The 14852-nt window shown below is 38.1% G+C and overlaps 1 protein-coding gene across 17 annotated transcripts in view; it reads left to right on the top strand.

Annotated features, from left to right (window-relative positions):
• ADAM22 (ADAM metallopeptidase domain 22) overlaps positions 1 to 14852 on the top strand; it is a 278120-nt gene that overhangs the window by 168837 nt on the left and 94431 nt on the right. For all 17 annotated transcript variants that reach the window (XM_053608487.1, XM_053608501.1, XM_053608500.1 and 14 more), the window contains exon 5: positions 13080 to 13162. In XM_053608487.1, the coding sequence (XP_053464462.1) occupies positions 13080 to 13162 (83 nt within the window). The remainder of the gene's footprint in view (positions 1 to 13079; positions 13163 to 14852) is intronic.

The following is a 14852-nucleotide window of genomic DNA, read 5'->3' as shown; positions in this document are numbered from 1 at the left end:
TAATGATGAGTACTTTTAAATCAAGTGTTAGGAAACTAGAATGGCTGGTTGTAAGTACTTAAGATATAGGTTAATCTTACTAGATGAATAAACTCCAGTTTATATTACTGAGTCAGGCTTCCCAGAAGCAAAATCCCTGGATTATGAATATTAAAATTCACTTAGCCACATTTAAAAAATGAGAGGTTTTACATTTAAAAGATGAGGGGTCAAATAATGCCCCCCCCCAATTCATGTCCCCTGGTACCTGTGAATGTGACTTTATTTGGAAATAGGTAAAAAGATGAAGTCGTCCTAGATTAGAGTGGGCCCTAATCCAATGACTGGTGTCCTTATAAGAAGGAAGTTTAGATGTAGAGACACAGACCACAGACATACAGGGAGAAATTGGAAGGATGTGGCTATTAAGTCAAGCACACTGAGGACTGTCAGCAATCATGAGAAGTTAGGAAGAAGTAAGGAAGGATTCTTCCTAAAGCCTTCAGAAGAAGCTCTGCCAGCACCTTGATTTCAGACTTCTAGACTCCAAAAATGTATGGGAATACATTTCTGTTGTTTTGAGCCAAATTTTGGTAATTTGTTACTTTAGCCCCAAGAAACTAATAGAGTATTTGATTTTATTATAACTAATGCAAAAACAATTCAAGTATATGTATATGCTTAACATATAAGAGGAGAGAAAATCTGTACCTATTGGACATGGAAAGCATCCCAAAAGACTAACAATTGTTCACTGTTTTTTGTTTTTTTGAGTTTCACTCTGTTGCCCTGGGTAGAGTGCTGTGGCGTTATAGCTCACAACAACCTCAAACTCCTGGGCTCGAGAGATCCTCTTGCTTTAGCTTCCTGAGTAGCTGGCGGTGCCCCACCACCACACCTGGTCAATTTTTGTATTTTTAGTAGTGACTTAGTCTTGCTCTTGCTGAGGCTGCTCTCGAACTCCTGAGCTCAAGTAATCCACCCACCTTTGCCTGCCTAGTGCTAGGATTATAGAAGTGAGTCCCTGCCCTGCCATCGATTGTTCACTTAGGGCATCTGTGAGCTGTAACTCGTGGGAACCTCCCTATCAGTCTTCATACTTGGTTTTCCACAGTTGTGATTACTCAGGTGAAATCAGTAAGTAAAGATTCCTGCACAATAACAAAAATGGATTTATAAGCGTACTGTGTCTTTGGGGAGCTTATTATTATTTTTAACTCATGAGTTCATAAAAAAGTTATAACCTCTATATTTCATGGTGTTCACCATCTTCTCTTAAGACTGACTCTTTCCTTTATCACTTTTATTTATATCCAGTGGTTTACTAGTTCCATTTTTCTTCTTGTGGAAAGTTTTGCTATAACAATATTCTTATACTTTTTCTCCCCTCTCCAACAGAAACCACGTATCTTTTAAATGAAAGTGTTTTCTTTGTTGTTGGCTAGATTTATCTTTTTTTAGTTTTGTTTTTTAATGTTCAGTTGTTGTTTTTTTAGACATTGTTGGGGAATCGTTGAGGGTACAAAGAGCCTGGTTACATGGCTTGCATTTGCTGGGTTAAGTCCCTCTAATAATAAAATTTCCTGTCCCCAAGAGGCATGTCATACAGGGCTCCCCTCAGCCCCCTCCCTCTCACTGCTCCCCCATTCTCCTCCCCCCACCATGTACTGGCATCAATTCTCCTCATATCAGAATTGAGTACATTGGATTCTCACTTCTCCGTTCTTGTGATGCTTTACTAAGAAGAGTGTATTTCAGCTCCATCCAAATTAATACAAAAGATGTAAAGTCATCATCCTTTTTAGTGGACGTATAGTATTCCACAGTATACATATGCCACAGCTTATTAATCCATTCCTGGGTTGGTGGGCATTTAGGTTGTCACCACAATTTGGTAATTGTAAATTGAGCTGTAATAAACAGTCTAGTGCAAATGTTCTTATGATAAAAGGATTATTTTTTTCTTCTGGGTAAATGCCCAGCAATCGGATCGTAAGATTAAATGGGAGGTCTAGTTTGAGTTCTTTTAGGATTCTCCATACTGCCTACCAAATGGTTGTATAGTTTGCAGTTCCACTGGCAGTGTAAATGTGTTCCCATCTCTCCACAACCATGCCAGCCATCTGCAGCTTTGAGTCTTTGTGATGTGGGCCATTCTCACTGAGGTTAGGTGATATCCCCGAGTGGTTTTGATTTGCATTTCTCTGGTAATTAGGGACAATGAGCATTTCTTCATGTGCTTGTTAGCCATTCATCTGTCTTCCTTGGAGAAGGCTCTGTTTATCTTACTTGCCCATTGATACACGGGATTGTTGGATCTTTTTTCATTGCTTAATTTGAGTTCTTTGTAGATTCTAGTTATCAAACTTTTGTCCAATTCATAATATGCAAATGTATTTTCCCATTCTGATGGTTGTTTGCTTAGTTTTTGTCTCCTTTGCTGTACAGAAGCTATTCAGTTTAATTAAGTTCCATTTGTTCATTTTTATTGTTGTTGCAATTACCACTGGAGTCTTCTTCATAAAGCCTTTCCCCAGGCCAATATCTACAAGTGTTTTCCCCACATTTTCTTTGTAGATTTTTTTTTTTTATTCATGTCTTAGATTTAAACCTTTTATCCATCTTGAATTAATTTTGGTGAGTGGAGAAAAGTTCAGGTCCAGTTTCAGTCTTTTACACGTGGTTATCCTGTTTTCCCAGCACCATTTATTGAACAGGGATTCTTTCCCCCAGTGAGTGTTCTTGTTTGGTTTATCAAAGATGAGGTGGCTCTAAGATTTTAGTTTCATCTCATGGTTTTCTGTTCAATTCCAGATGTCTGTGTCTCTATTTTTGTGCCAAAAACATGCTGTTTGGAAGTCACTATGGCCTTGTGGTATAGCCTAAAATCTGGTAGGCTAATGCCCCAGCCTTGTTTTTATTACTAAGAATTGCCTTAGCCATATGAGCTTTTTTCTGGTTCTGTACAAAACAAAATTATTTTTTCCAAGTCTTGAAAGTATGATGTTAGCATTTAAATAGGGATAGCATTGAATCGGTAGATTGCTTTGGGAAGTATGGACATTGTAGCAATGTTGATTCTTCCCAGCCATAAGCATGGTATGTCCTTCCATTTGTTAATATCTTCTGCTATTTCATTTCTTAGGGTTTTGCAATTTTCCTTATAGAGGTCCTTCACCTCTTTTGTTAGGTATATTCTTAGGTATTTCATTTTCTTTGAAGCTACTGTGTAGGGAATTATATCCTTGATTAGCTTCTTGTCTTGGCTGTTATTAGCATATACAAAGGCTACTGACTTGTGGACATTGATTTTATATCCTGAGACATTACTATATTTTTTGATTATTTTCAGGAGTCTGTGGTTGAGTCGTTGGGGTTCTCTAAGTATAAGACCATATCATCAGCAAAGAGGGAGAGTTTAACTTCTTCTGCCCCCATTTGGATGTCCTTTATTACCTTTTCTTGCCTGGTTGTATTGGTAGAACTTCCAGCACTATGTTGAATAGTAGTGGTGATAGAGGACAACCTTGTCTTCTTCCAGTTCTGAGTGGAAACGGTTTCAGTTTTACTGCATTCAGTATAATACTAGCTGTGGGTTTGTCATAGATGGCCTCGATCAGTTTAAGAAATGTGCTGCCTATGCCTTCGGAGCTCTAATTAAAATAGGATGTCGAATATTATCAATTTTAAGAATGCTTTTTCTGCATCTATTGAGAGGATCATATGGTCTTTGTTTCTGCTCCTGTTGATATGGTAGATTACGTTTATGGACTTGTGTATGTTAAACCAGCCTTGCATTCCTGGGATGAAACCTACTTGATTGTGATGTGATGTATGCTTTTTTAAATGCTAAGCTGTAATCTGTTAGCTAAGATTTTATTGAGAATTTTAGGTTTTTTTAGTTTTTTGTTTTTTTTTAATTGTTGGATAGTCACTGAGGGTACAAAAACAATGTTACATTGATTGCATTTGTTAGGTAAAGTCCCTCTTATTTTTTTTCTATTTATTTATTTATTTTTTAATTAAGTCTTTTGCACATAGATCATGAATACATTTATGCCAATTTCAATGTGTTGATTATTTGTACAAATTGGAGTGTTTACGTCATACTAATCGTGTCCTGCCCCCAAAAGCTGTGTTACACACTGTGTACCCCCCCTTCCTCTTTTTTGCTCACCCGTTCTTCCCCCACCCCCCACTGTATACTAGGTCATTAATTGTACTCATACCAGAATTGAATACATAGGATTTATGCTTCTCCATTTTTGTGACACTTACATTTTTTTAGTTTTTAAGATGTCTTCTTTTTGATGACTGTACTCCAAAATCCCAGTGCTTATCAAAGAATCTTAAAATAGTATGGATATTCTAGATGATGGTTTTGCCTTAGATATTGGAGTAAGGATTATTTGAACAATTATACCTTGGACTGGGGTAGCAAACCAGATACCCCAGGCATCAAGCAGTAGTATAAATGAGGGACAGGCTAGCTTTGATAAAATGGGCAATGTTTGCCCTATTTATTTTCAGCTGATTTTTGTTTTTCAGGAAAATGGAAATGTGAGAATAGAGCCTTCTTTTTAACTAATCTCTCACTTTTTAAGGGAGAATGGAAATTCAAGTTTCAGAAACTGTGAAGATCTGAGATTGTATACTACATACAAGTTAATAGGTGTTAGCCTGCTGCTATTTCATCTGTGTTGGCAGAAGACAGGAGACTCCTGGGTCAGAGACAAAGAACTTTATTACTCATGGCTTTTGCAGTAGCCAGATGATCAACATTTTCTTAACATTTGTACTATTAGCCTTGATGCCCAGAGTGCAACAGAGGAAAGGGCCAGGTAACACTTGCACATATACAGTACATCGTGTTACTAGAAAAATACCCTGAATTTAGGAAACCTATGTCTTTTATAATGAGAAGTAATCACGCCTGCCCTTTGCACTGGTAGGAAACTGTCACTGTCTCCCAAAGCTGTTCACTATACAAATATCCTTGAAAAGCTAGTCTAGGACAATCTCAAGCTAAGAGGGATTCTAGGTTTTTATTATATTGAAATATTACTGAGTAATTTTTCAGAATTTATTTCTACAGGTTATATTATAAATTACAATTTAATCAATTACTTAAGTTAAACCTAAGGGTACTTTTTAAAGTCTTTTGAAAATCGATAGTTCTAAGTTAAACTTTTATATTTTGTAGATTAGTATACTAACAAAACAAATTTTGAGGATCAATATAAGGTTGTCAATCTTGTTATTTTGCCATAAATGAAAACAACCCTCTCAAAAAATCTAAATATTATTACTATTGTTACCAATTGTAGCAGTTGTTGAATATGACAACTAATACTATGGTACTCTCTATTGGATCCTGGAATAGAAAGAGGAAATTAATGGGAAAAATTGGTGAAATCTAAATGTTCAGAGCCTAGTAAACAGTAACATACCAGTATCAGTTTCTTGGATTTGATGAAACACTTAAGGGACTATAAGACATTAATAATTGGAAAAAACTAAGGTGATAGGTACACTGTAACTCTCTATACCAGGCGTCCTCAAACTTTTTAAACAGGGGGCCAAGTCACTGTCCCTCAGACAGTTGGAGGGCCGGACTATAATTAAAAAAAACAAACTATGAACAAATTCCTATGCACACTGTACATCTTATTTTGAAATAAAAAAACAAAACGAGAACAAATACAATCACACTGCCTCATGTGGCCTATGGGCCACAGTTTGAGGACCCCTGCTCGATACCATCTGCATAATTTACTGTATATCTAAAATTTTTCAAAAATAAAAAAATCTATTTGTAAAAGAAAAATAGATATTTTTAATAATCAAAGATAGAGAACTAATCTTAGATCAATGCAATTTTCAAAACTTAAATACATATAGCTTTCTTAAAAAGCAATTGTGTTATGCTTATTTTTCTCATTTTGTCATAAACTGGCAAAGATTTTGACAGGTACTATTATAGATCCATGGATTATTGGCAGTTTTCCTGGTGGAATAGATTGCAGCCTTTCAGCCACAGACGTAAGTCTGGCAGTGCACAACCCTGGGAGGAATCCAGGGTGCAGTAGGTTTCAAGGGCAAGGATATAGTTCCTGCAAGGCGCTGTTGGCTAGAGCAGAGGTTCCCAGCCATGGAAGCTTGTTGAAATCATCTGGGCAGATTTTAAACATGCTCAGGTCCCACTGGCTAGAGATTCTGATGTAACCGGCATGGGGTGAGGCCATGTATTTTTTTCCTAAGAGTTCCCATGTGATAGTAATGTGCTCTCCTGGTTGAGAACTATGGTACCTGAGCAGGGTGAGGAAAGGTCTCACTTGTGGAGGAGGGTAACTGGCATGAGCTCCCATCTGTGTGGCAGAGGCTGGTTCTAAGACTTATGCTAATGGAGGGTGAGAGGGCCATGACTCAGGGAGCAGAGTAGGAGGACAGAGTTACAGGAGGCTGTTTTGATGTGGAGGTGTCTTCACTAGCCCTGCCCTTTTATCCTGACAAAATCACACCTGTTTGCCTGTGGTTTTCACAGATGCTGAAAGAACAGCATCCTGGGAAACCCCTGAGATAGGCAAACCGGACATTTGATCACTCTCTTTAATCCAGTCCAAAGCATTCTGTATAAAATCTTATGACCAGTGCCTCCAAAAAAAGCAGCCCTGCCCTTCCTGGTGCATATGAGGCAAAATTCAGATATATTCCCCATTTCACTGTTTACCTTCCATTTTGTTTCTGATAAAGCCAACTGGTTTTTGAGGAACAAGAAGAAAAGTAGAGAAAAGCTGTATCTGCTTATATCCTGTCTACTTAAAGAAGGACAGCTCAGGAACTAGTGTAGGATTTCAGTGGGTTCAGTGGTCAGGAGCTTCAGAATCAGAGGCAGATGTAAGGGTGAAGTTGTGAATTTTGTTCTCAAGCCCAGTGAAATTACCTGGAGGGCTGGCTAACCCACAGGTGGCTGGGCCCTGGTCTCAGGCAGGGGTGTCCAACTTTTTTTCTTTTCTGCTGTGCATTGAAAGAATGAGAATTATTTTGGAGCACATAGTAAACACACAAACACTACCAAAAGCTGAATAGTTAAAAAACAAACAAAAAACTCCATACATATATTTTGTGAGATCTAGCAAAAAAAAGTCCTCAAAAAATCAGCATGTGGCCTACAGGCTGTAGGTTGGACACCCTGTTAGGGTAAGGTGTGAGAATTTGCATTTCTGTTGGGCTGAAGCCACCCTTTGAAAACCAAATGGAGTAAAGAGGCTTGGCTATGCATCAGGCAGACCTGGGTGTGAAAAACCTCTTTAAATCTATGTTTTCTCATCAGTCATGAACCATCACATAGCTCCCCAAGCAGAATGCCCAGGATATGAGAGACACCAGAATTCTCTGAAATATCTGTCTCTCTGTTACCGTCTGCACAGGGACAGTTTGGTGTTGAATATTTTTAGGTTCAACAATTCCAAATATGATCATCAAAATCACCTAGGGAACTTTCTGCAACTATAAAAATCCTGGGGCCTTGGTGATTCTGTTCCAGTAGGTCAGAGGGAAGGCCTTGGAAGCGGTTGGGCTAGAAGGCCCTGAAGGTGGTTCTGGGAGTCGGTTTGGGGAAACTGCTGAGCAGCATTTCTCTGTGCAGGAGATCCCCAGCACTGCAGCCGCACTGAATCATCCCTAGGAGGACTTAAAGAGATGCTGATGCCTCTGTCCCGTTCCCAGAGATTATGATTTAATTGGTTTGGAGGATAGCCTGGGTATTGGGAATTTTAAAAGCTCTCAGGCTTTTAGTGTATTCCTGGAGTAGGGAAAAACATGAAGTATTTGTTAAAATGCAGATTCTTGGGTCTTGACTCCCGAGCTGCCTAAACATACTCTCTAGGCAAGAGACATAATAATATGCATTATAAATCAATGCCCTGAATTGTTAGTCTTAACAAAATGACAAAGAGTCATAGCTCAAGGGACGCTGTAGCATCCCTCATTTTATAAATATTGCCTGACCAACCCCCACCCTCACCTATTTATATAGCAGTTTCCAGTTACTTTAGTTGTTATTTATAGAATCTCCTACATACCCTTGTGAGGCAGCTTGGGTAGATGTTATCCTCGTTTATTGATGAAGAACCTGAGATTCAAAGAGGCTCTCTTGCTAACAGAACACACGAGTAAATGGACATAAATCAGGCAGATAACGCTTCTCTGAAAGGAGACAATAGTCTAGTGGGGAAATAAAATATAAATAGGCATGCAGGTAGAAAGAGATGTTGCAGTTAAAAAATAGTATGAAAATTCAGAGAAGGAGGGGTTAGTGGAAAGTAATCTGTAGGGATGAGGGAATTTGAGAAGCCTTTACAGAGGAGGTGCTCGTGGGCCATCTTAGAACTGTCAGAGTTCCCTTTGAGGATCTTGGTAGAGAGAAGAATGGTGGGGACCTCACAGCTTTACTCTTACAGGTTCCCTATATTGGGCTTTTCATCATTTTATAGCCCAGGCTGTGTGACTTCCTTTGTGTTACCATCTCATCATAGTTATCATAAGTTCTGCTTTTCTTTTGAGATCTTGCTGGCTGTTTAATAAAAATGTGGTATGTCTTTAAATTTTACAAGTAAATGGTTATTTTTAATTCCCTAGAATAAAAATTGCAGTAAGCTCCCCCCCCCCAACTGGGATGATAAACTAATAGATATGTGAACTATCATATAATTCGTTTTTATAGAAGTGGATATTCTTTTAGCTATAACTATCTAATTAGCTAAAAATAAGCATCTGTACTGTTATGACTATGTTATTAAATCACAGAGTATGAAGAAAGTTTCAAGGACAATGGATTTATTTCTGGAACAAAGGAGAGGGTAAGGAAAAAAGCTGTGACTGGCAGCCAAATATAGAGCCCACCTCTGTTAGGATCTGCTGGCTTTTTTCGTCCCCTACAACATTTGTCTTAGATTTTATACATATAATACTTACCTCCCTACAGCATACCTTTGGCTTCCTCAGAAGCCCTATGAAGATACGGAGAACACTTATAATCGATACAACTTAAGAAAGTCGGTTTTAGTGGTCTTCATTAGAATCTGTAATTTTTAAATAAAATTCAGTTTTATGGCTTTTATATGTAAGACATATTTTAACACAGATACCAGTACAAAGCTATTATACTTTTCCTTTTATTAAAATATAAAGTACCCTTACTCTTTCACTTGTCAGATCCAGATCTGGCAGTCTCTCCTACATATACACTGACTGAAGGGCACAGAAATATATATGGAAGAATGTTGCTCCATTGAAACAGCAAAAAATTAAGATTATCTATATGTGCATCAGTACAGGAGTATATGAATTATAGTTTGCCCTATGATGAAATATTATGCCACCATAAAAAATAAGGTATTGATATAGAAAGATGCTAAGCTTTCCATAAGGAGAAAATATGAAGGCCAAGCAGTGTGATAGCATAAAAGCACTTGTGTACTGAGAGGGATATGTGTGTTATTTGTGTTTATCTACAACAGCTCACGTATGTCTAGACAATTTGCAACGTGCTGCACAAAATCTGTCCAGAATGCTTACATTTTAGAAGGAAACTAGAGTTGAATGGTACGTATGAGGGGAACAGTTTTACTCTGCACCATCTGCCCTCTCAATTCTTAGAATTGTTATCCCATGTGTGTATTACTTAAAAATAGGTAAAATAATTATGTAAAAAATCTATTAAATTTATTTGATTTATTCATAGAAATTAAAGAAGACTTTTGGCATTAAAGCCTCAACCCCCAAAACCTTGTTACTTCTTGGTTTAAATAATTACTGACACATATGAATAATCTCTGAAAAATATTACAATGCAATAATGAACTTCCACTATTATTTATAAAAATTACTATCAAAAATTTGAATTATAGAAGCTCGATTTGAGGAGATTTTTTTCCCCCCTGGTGTTTATGCTTCTCTTGAAGTGTCATGGAAACATTTGATGCTGATTCAACCATATTGAGCTCTTCAGTTCATTTGCAGTGTTAGGCTTTTATGCAGATGGCTCCTGATCATATGCTGGTTTTGGATTGACTCCTGTTTTTCAGAATCAGAAATTAGTGAAAGATTGTTTTCTATTATCTAATCATCTATTTAACTCTCTCCAATATAACAGAAGCATGTTTTAAAAAAGGAATTCTTTGTCCTTCTTATGATTTCATCTGACATGTTTCCAGAGTTGATTGTTTATTTTTATTTTCATTTTTTTGAAATAGAATCTTACTTTGTCGCCCTCAGAGTGGCATGGCATTATAGGTCATAGCAACCTCAAACTCTTGGGCTCGTGTCTCAGACTCCCAAGTAGCTGTGACTACAGGTGCCTCCACAACACCCAGCTATTTTTTAGAGATGGGGTCTCACACTTGTTCAGGCTGGTCTCAAACCTGTGAGCTCAGGCAATCCACCCGCCTAGGCCTCCTGGAGTGCTAGGATTACAGGCTTGAGCCACTGAGCCCGGCAGAGTTGATTTTTTTAAAGAAAAATGTTAGTAATTTATAAAAATTCTTCTGTGTTTTGCCACTGACACATTCCCCCCCCCCACCGCCCCCCATTCAGCTACTGTTAATTCCCATTGTTTCCTAAGCTGGTATCTTATTTCTTACAGTTATCTTCTGGTTATACTTCTCTTATGTGTTACTGTTCACTGTGAGTCTTAGACTTCTGAGAGGAGAAGGTCTGACTGGGTTAGTTATTATCCAAAATAGGGAAACACAGATAGAGTTCTCTCTCTCCGTCTATGTCACCTCATTGACTATTGATCTTTCATGCCTGGCCAGTACAAAGCTAGAGGGTTGGTCCAGTCAGATATGTCCAGAAATCAGAGTCATCTGAATCTTAATGTCCTCTCACGTACTTAGAATCTAATCTGTGCATAGTTCACCAGTCCAACAGCTCAACAGAAGATATTTTAACTTCTGTTAAATTTACCCCAGCCCTACTCAAAAAATAGAATGGACTAGAATAGAACAGAACAGAATAGAATAAAATGATAAAAAAAAAATAAATCTGCCTCGGAGAAAATTTAGATTTATATTTCATAACCCATAGGTCTAGGTTCAACTCATAAATAGTGTAGGGAAAGAACACAGGCCTCGTATTCACATAAAGTTTTTGTCTCTACTCAGCAACTTCCCAGGTAGATAACCTTGGCTCTTAGATAGAGATTGTGGCCTTCTAGGCAGAATAGGGAGAACTAATTCTTTGTAGGATTAATGTGAAAATTTAATATGATTGTATATGTAAATTGAGTAGAACAACAGAGTAATTATAATAGCAGTGAACATTTATTGAGTGCTTCCCAGGAGCCAAGCATTATTCTAAACCTCGAATGCCTATTACCTCATTCAGTTCTCATAACAACCCTGTAAGGTAAATATCCCCAGTGGACAGAAGAAGAAACTGACACACAGGCAGATTCCCTCACTTGCTTGGGATTACACACCTGGTAGAGGAAGGCAGTCAACAGTCACGTGCAGTTAACGTCTGTGTTACAATGATCCTCCTCATAAAGTCAGTGTCCCGTGTCCTGTTGTCTAGCACGACTCGTTTCTGCCCTTAAGTCCAAGTGGCCTTCTTAAATTCCATCCCATGTCTGATTCCGATGTGAAATGCCATCCTATCTTCTCCTCCTCCGTCACATCTAATCACAATCCTCAGTTCTTGAAGTTCAGTGACTCTCCCGGGAATTTGGAGGGGCATCATAGGGTAAGGATAGCGTTGTGTGCCGTCTGGCATGTTTTCCACCTCATCCCCAAAGCTGAGATTTGCCAGCTTCTGTGGGATTACCTCGGGAGGAGCAGCAGTTTTAGGCGTGCTGCTGTCCTTGGGATTCTGGTGGAGAAAATGTGTTCAGCCCTCTTTGCTCTTCATGTCTTCCTGTTCTCTCTTCTCCACTGGCGAGGCACTAAATATTTCAAGTAGGGTTAGTCCTTAAGCCAAACTGAGGTAAGTAACATTTGCCCCTTTAAACCACCCATTCTATCAGTCCTTCCTATTTCACTCACATCTCAGTAAGTCAATTTAATTAGAAGCTTTCAGCTACTGAAGAAATGGAAGATTAGTGAGAGAATGGGGGAAAGGTCATTTAGAACAGAACTACTCAAATTTTAATGTGCATATGAATCACCTCGAGACCTTGTTAAAATGCAGATTCTGATGCAGTAGGTCTGGGGTAAGGCTTCAGATTCTGCATTTCTAACAAGCTCCTGGCCAGGTCCTTGGTGCTGGTCTCTGCACCATACTCTGAATAGCAAGTATCTAAAAGTAACAAACACCCTAGGATGGTAGAGGATTTGTTCTGTTTCCTTTTCCAGGAACATTTAATAATTAAAAAATATTATGTCTCGGGCGGCGCCTGTGGCTCAGCGGGTAGGGTGCCGGTCCCATATGCCAGAGGTGGCGGGTTCAAACCCAGCCCCGGCCAAATTAAAAAAAAAAAAAAAATATTATGTCTCAGTAGGTTTTAGTTAATGTGACTGGCTGCTAGAAGAAACTTCATAATTTCAAACTCTGCCTGAGGCTGCTTACCAGTCAAGCCATTCCTGGCTTAAAACAAAGAGTAGTATGAAATTTGTTTCTCTGGCAATCAAGTTTTTTTTTTTTTTTTTTTTGCTGTTTTTGACCAGGGATAAAAGCAGGCATTTTCCTTCATCAGTATAATTTAGGGACTTTCAGATGGTTTATATTCCTTTTTACTTAGCTGTGTATGAGAGCATTGCTCAAGGTTGAGTCTCAGGTAACTAGGGAAACAGATGATTAAATTTACTTTGGTGCTAGGACCACATGTCTTTCACTATCTATTTCTTTGTTCCTTTAATATTACCTACATAAAAGGAAAGTGAAGTCAACTTTTATTTCCCCATCTTTGAATTTGGAGTCAGCTCGCTTGGACTGTTCATGGATATAAGTGTTAGAAATAATTTGATAACACTAATCTGAATAATGAAATATTGGAGAGCTTTAGATACAGACGTGCAGTGTTAGCAGAAACCGCCTGTAAAATGATGCAGCTAATTTTCCCTGTGATGGCAAAGGCTTACGCCCTTTATTTCTGTTTTCAGGGAGGAGAGCACTGTTATTACCAGGGCCATATCCGAGGAAATCCTGCCTCGTTTGTTGCATTATCAACATGCCATGGACTTCAGTAAGTGCTTAAAAATTTATTTGTACTGTTCATTCTTTCAGTAACTTATTTTCTTTATCTCTAATGCACTACAGTAAAAAATCCCTATTTTGTGTCAAGAAATATTCTTAAATCAGTGATGGGTCTGGATTTCTTTTTATGTTTTACAAACCAAGATTTTGTTTGTATTTTTTTAAGTTCCAGAAGATTATGGGGGGTACAAATGTTTTGGTGATATGAATTGTTTTTGTGCAATTAGAGTCAAAGTAGTAAATGTGCCCCTCACCCAGATAGAGTGCATTATACCCATCAGGTGTGAATTTACCCCCACTCGACTCCCTCTTACGTACTTGTTTTCCGTTGAGTTTTCATGCCATATATGTACATGGGTATTGATTAATTAGTTCCAATTTAATAACAAGCACATGTGGTGTTTGTTTTTCCATTCTTCCGAAGCTTCACTTAGAAAAATGGTCTCTAGTTCCATCCAAGTTGTTACAAATGGAATTATTTAACCTTTTTTTTCTGGCTGAATAGTACTCCCCATGGTATACATATACCACATTTTATTCATCCACTCTTGGGTTAGTTCCATGTCTTTGTAATTGTGAATTGTGCTGTAGAAAATTTTAAATTAGAGTTGCAGAAAACAGAGGCTTTGGAATTATAATACGTTACAGTGATAATTTGAAGCATTTTCTAGTTTCATCCAGCCTTAGACAGGAGTGGTTTGGGTAACTTTGGTTTCTATTTCTGTGGATCTTTAGCTCTTGATAACAGTTCCACTCCTACTTCTTTATATTCATTTTTACATTTTCATAGATTAATAGAAATTTCAGTAGATGGAAGCTTTCGGCTCCTTGCATAAGGACAAAAGGCTATAAGTAACCTTAAAGACCTACATGTTTAGTCCCCCTTTTCCCGCTTAGAATCCCACCTAACTCACAGCAAATTTGTAGGAGGGTTTGTCCCCAGACATCTCCAAGGAGCACAGCCCATCCTTCCTTGGGGACTCACTTCCTTTCTCATAACCTTCACTATCAAATCATGTTTGCTGATGTGTATCATGGGAATACATCCTCTTCCTCCATCCTGCGATAATGGTGATACACAGGTGGCCGTTTCTCATTTGTTTTGCAACCTCTTATAAAGCTACTGTTTCATTCCCCAGCATTCTATTTAAGCTAAATCATCTCATTTCCTTCTTGTTTGTTTTACTTTTTTTTGACACAGAACAAGCCAGCCCTTTAATTTAGTTTTGTTAAATTTTTGTTGGCAAACATAAATACTTCTTTCTGTTACCAAGTTAGTGATGTGGTTTTTTTCATCTAATAAGCAATTATTGAGTGTCTGCTGTTTGCTAGCCACCGGAAATATCAAGGCAATTGAAACATGAGTCATAAGACCTTTCAGGTTCATGGGGGAGGCCAAATGTAGCCCAGGCCAAATGTTAGGGAATGTGACAGGTATTTTTTTTTTTTCTTTGAGAAAGGAAAACAGAAACACTAGGGGGAAATTAGGTGAAAGCATTGGTACTGAAGAAGGGGTGAACCTTTAGAGCTCAAGAGGCATGTCCCCTAAAGAAGGTGACGTACAACAGGCTTTGATAGAATTATCTAAGGGAGGGACATTAGATTGGTATATCTTAAATCTAGGAAAGAGATCTAAATGGGAAAGACTGGAAAATCTAGCTAGGCTACCTAAGGGGCAC

The sequence above is a fragment of the Nycticebus coucang genome, chromosome 11 (assembly GCF_027406575.1).
Source record: "Nycticebus coucang isolate mNycCou1 chromosome 11, mNycCou1.pri, whole genome shotgun sequence".
Lineage (NCBI taxonomy): Eukaryota > Metazoa > Chordata > Mammalia > Primates > Lorisidae > Nycticebus > Nycticebus coucang.
Note: the sequence above shows the minus strand (reverse complement) of the source record. Positions and strands in the feature narration are given on the sequence as shown.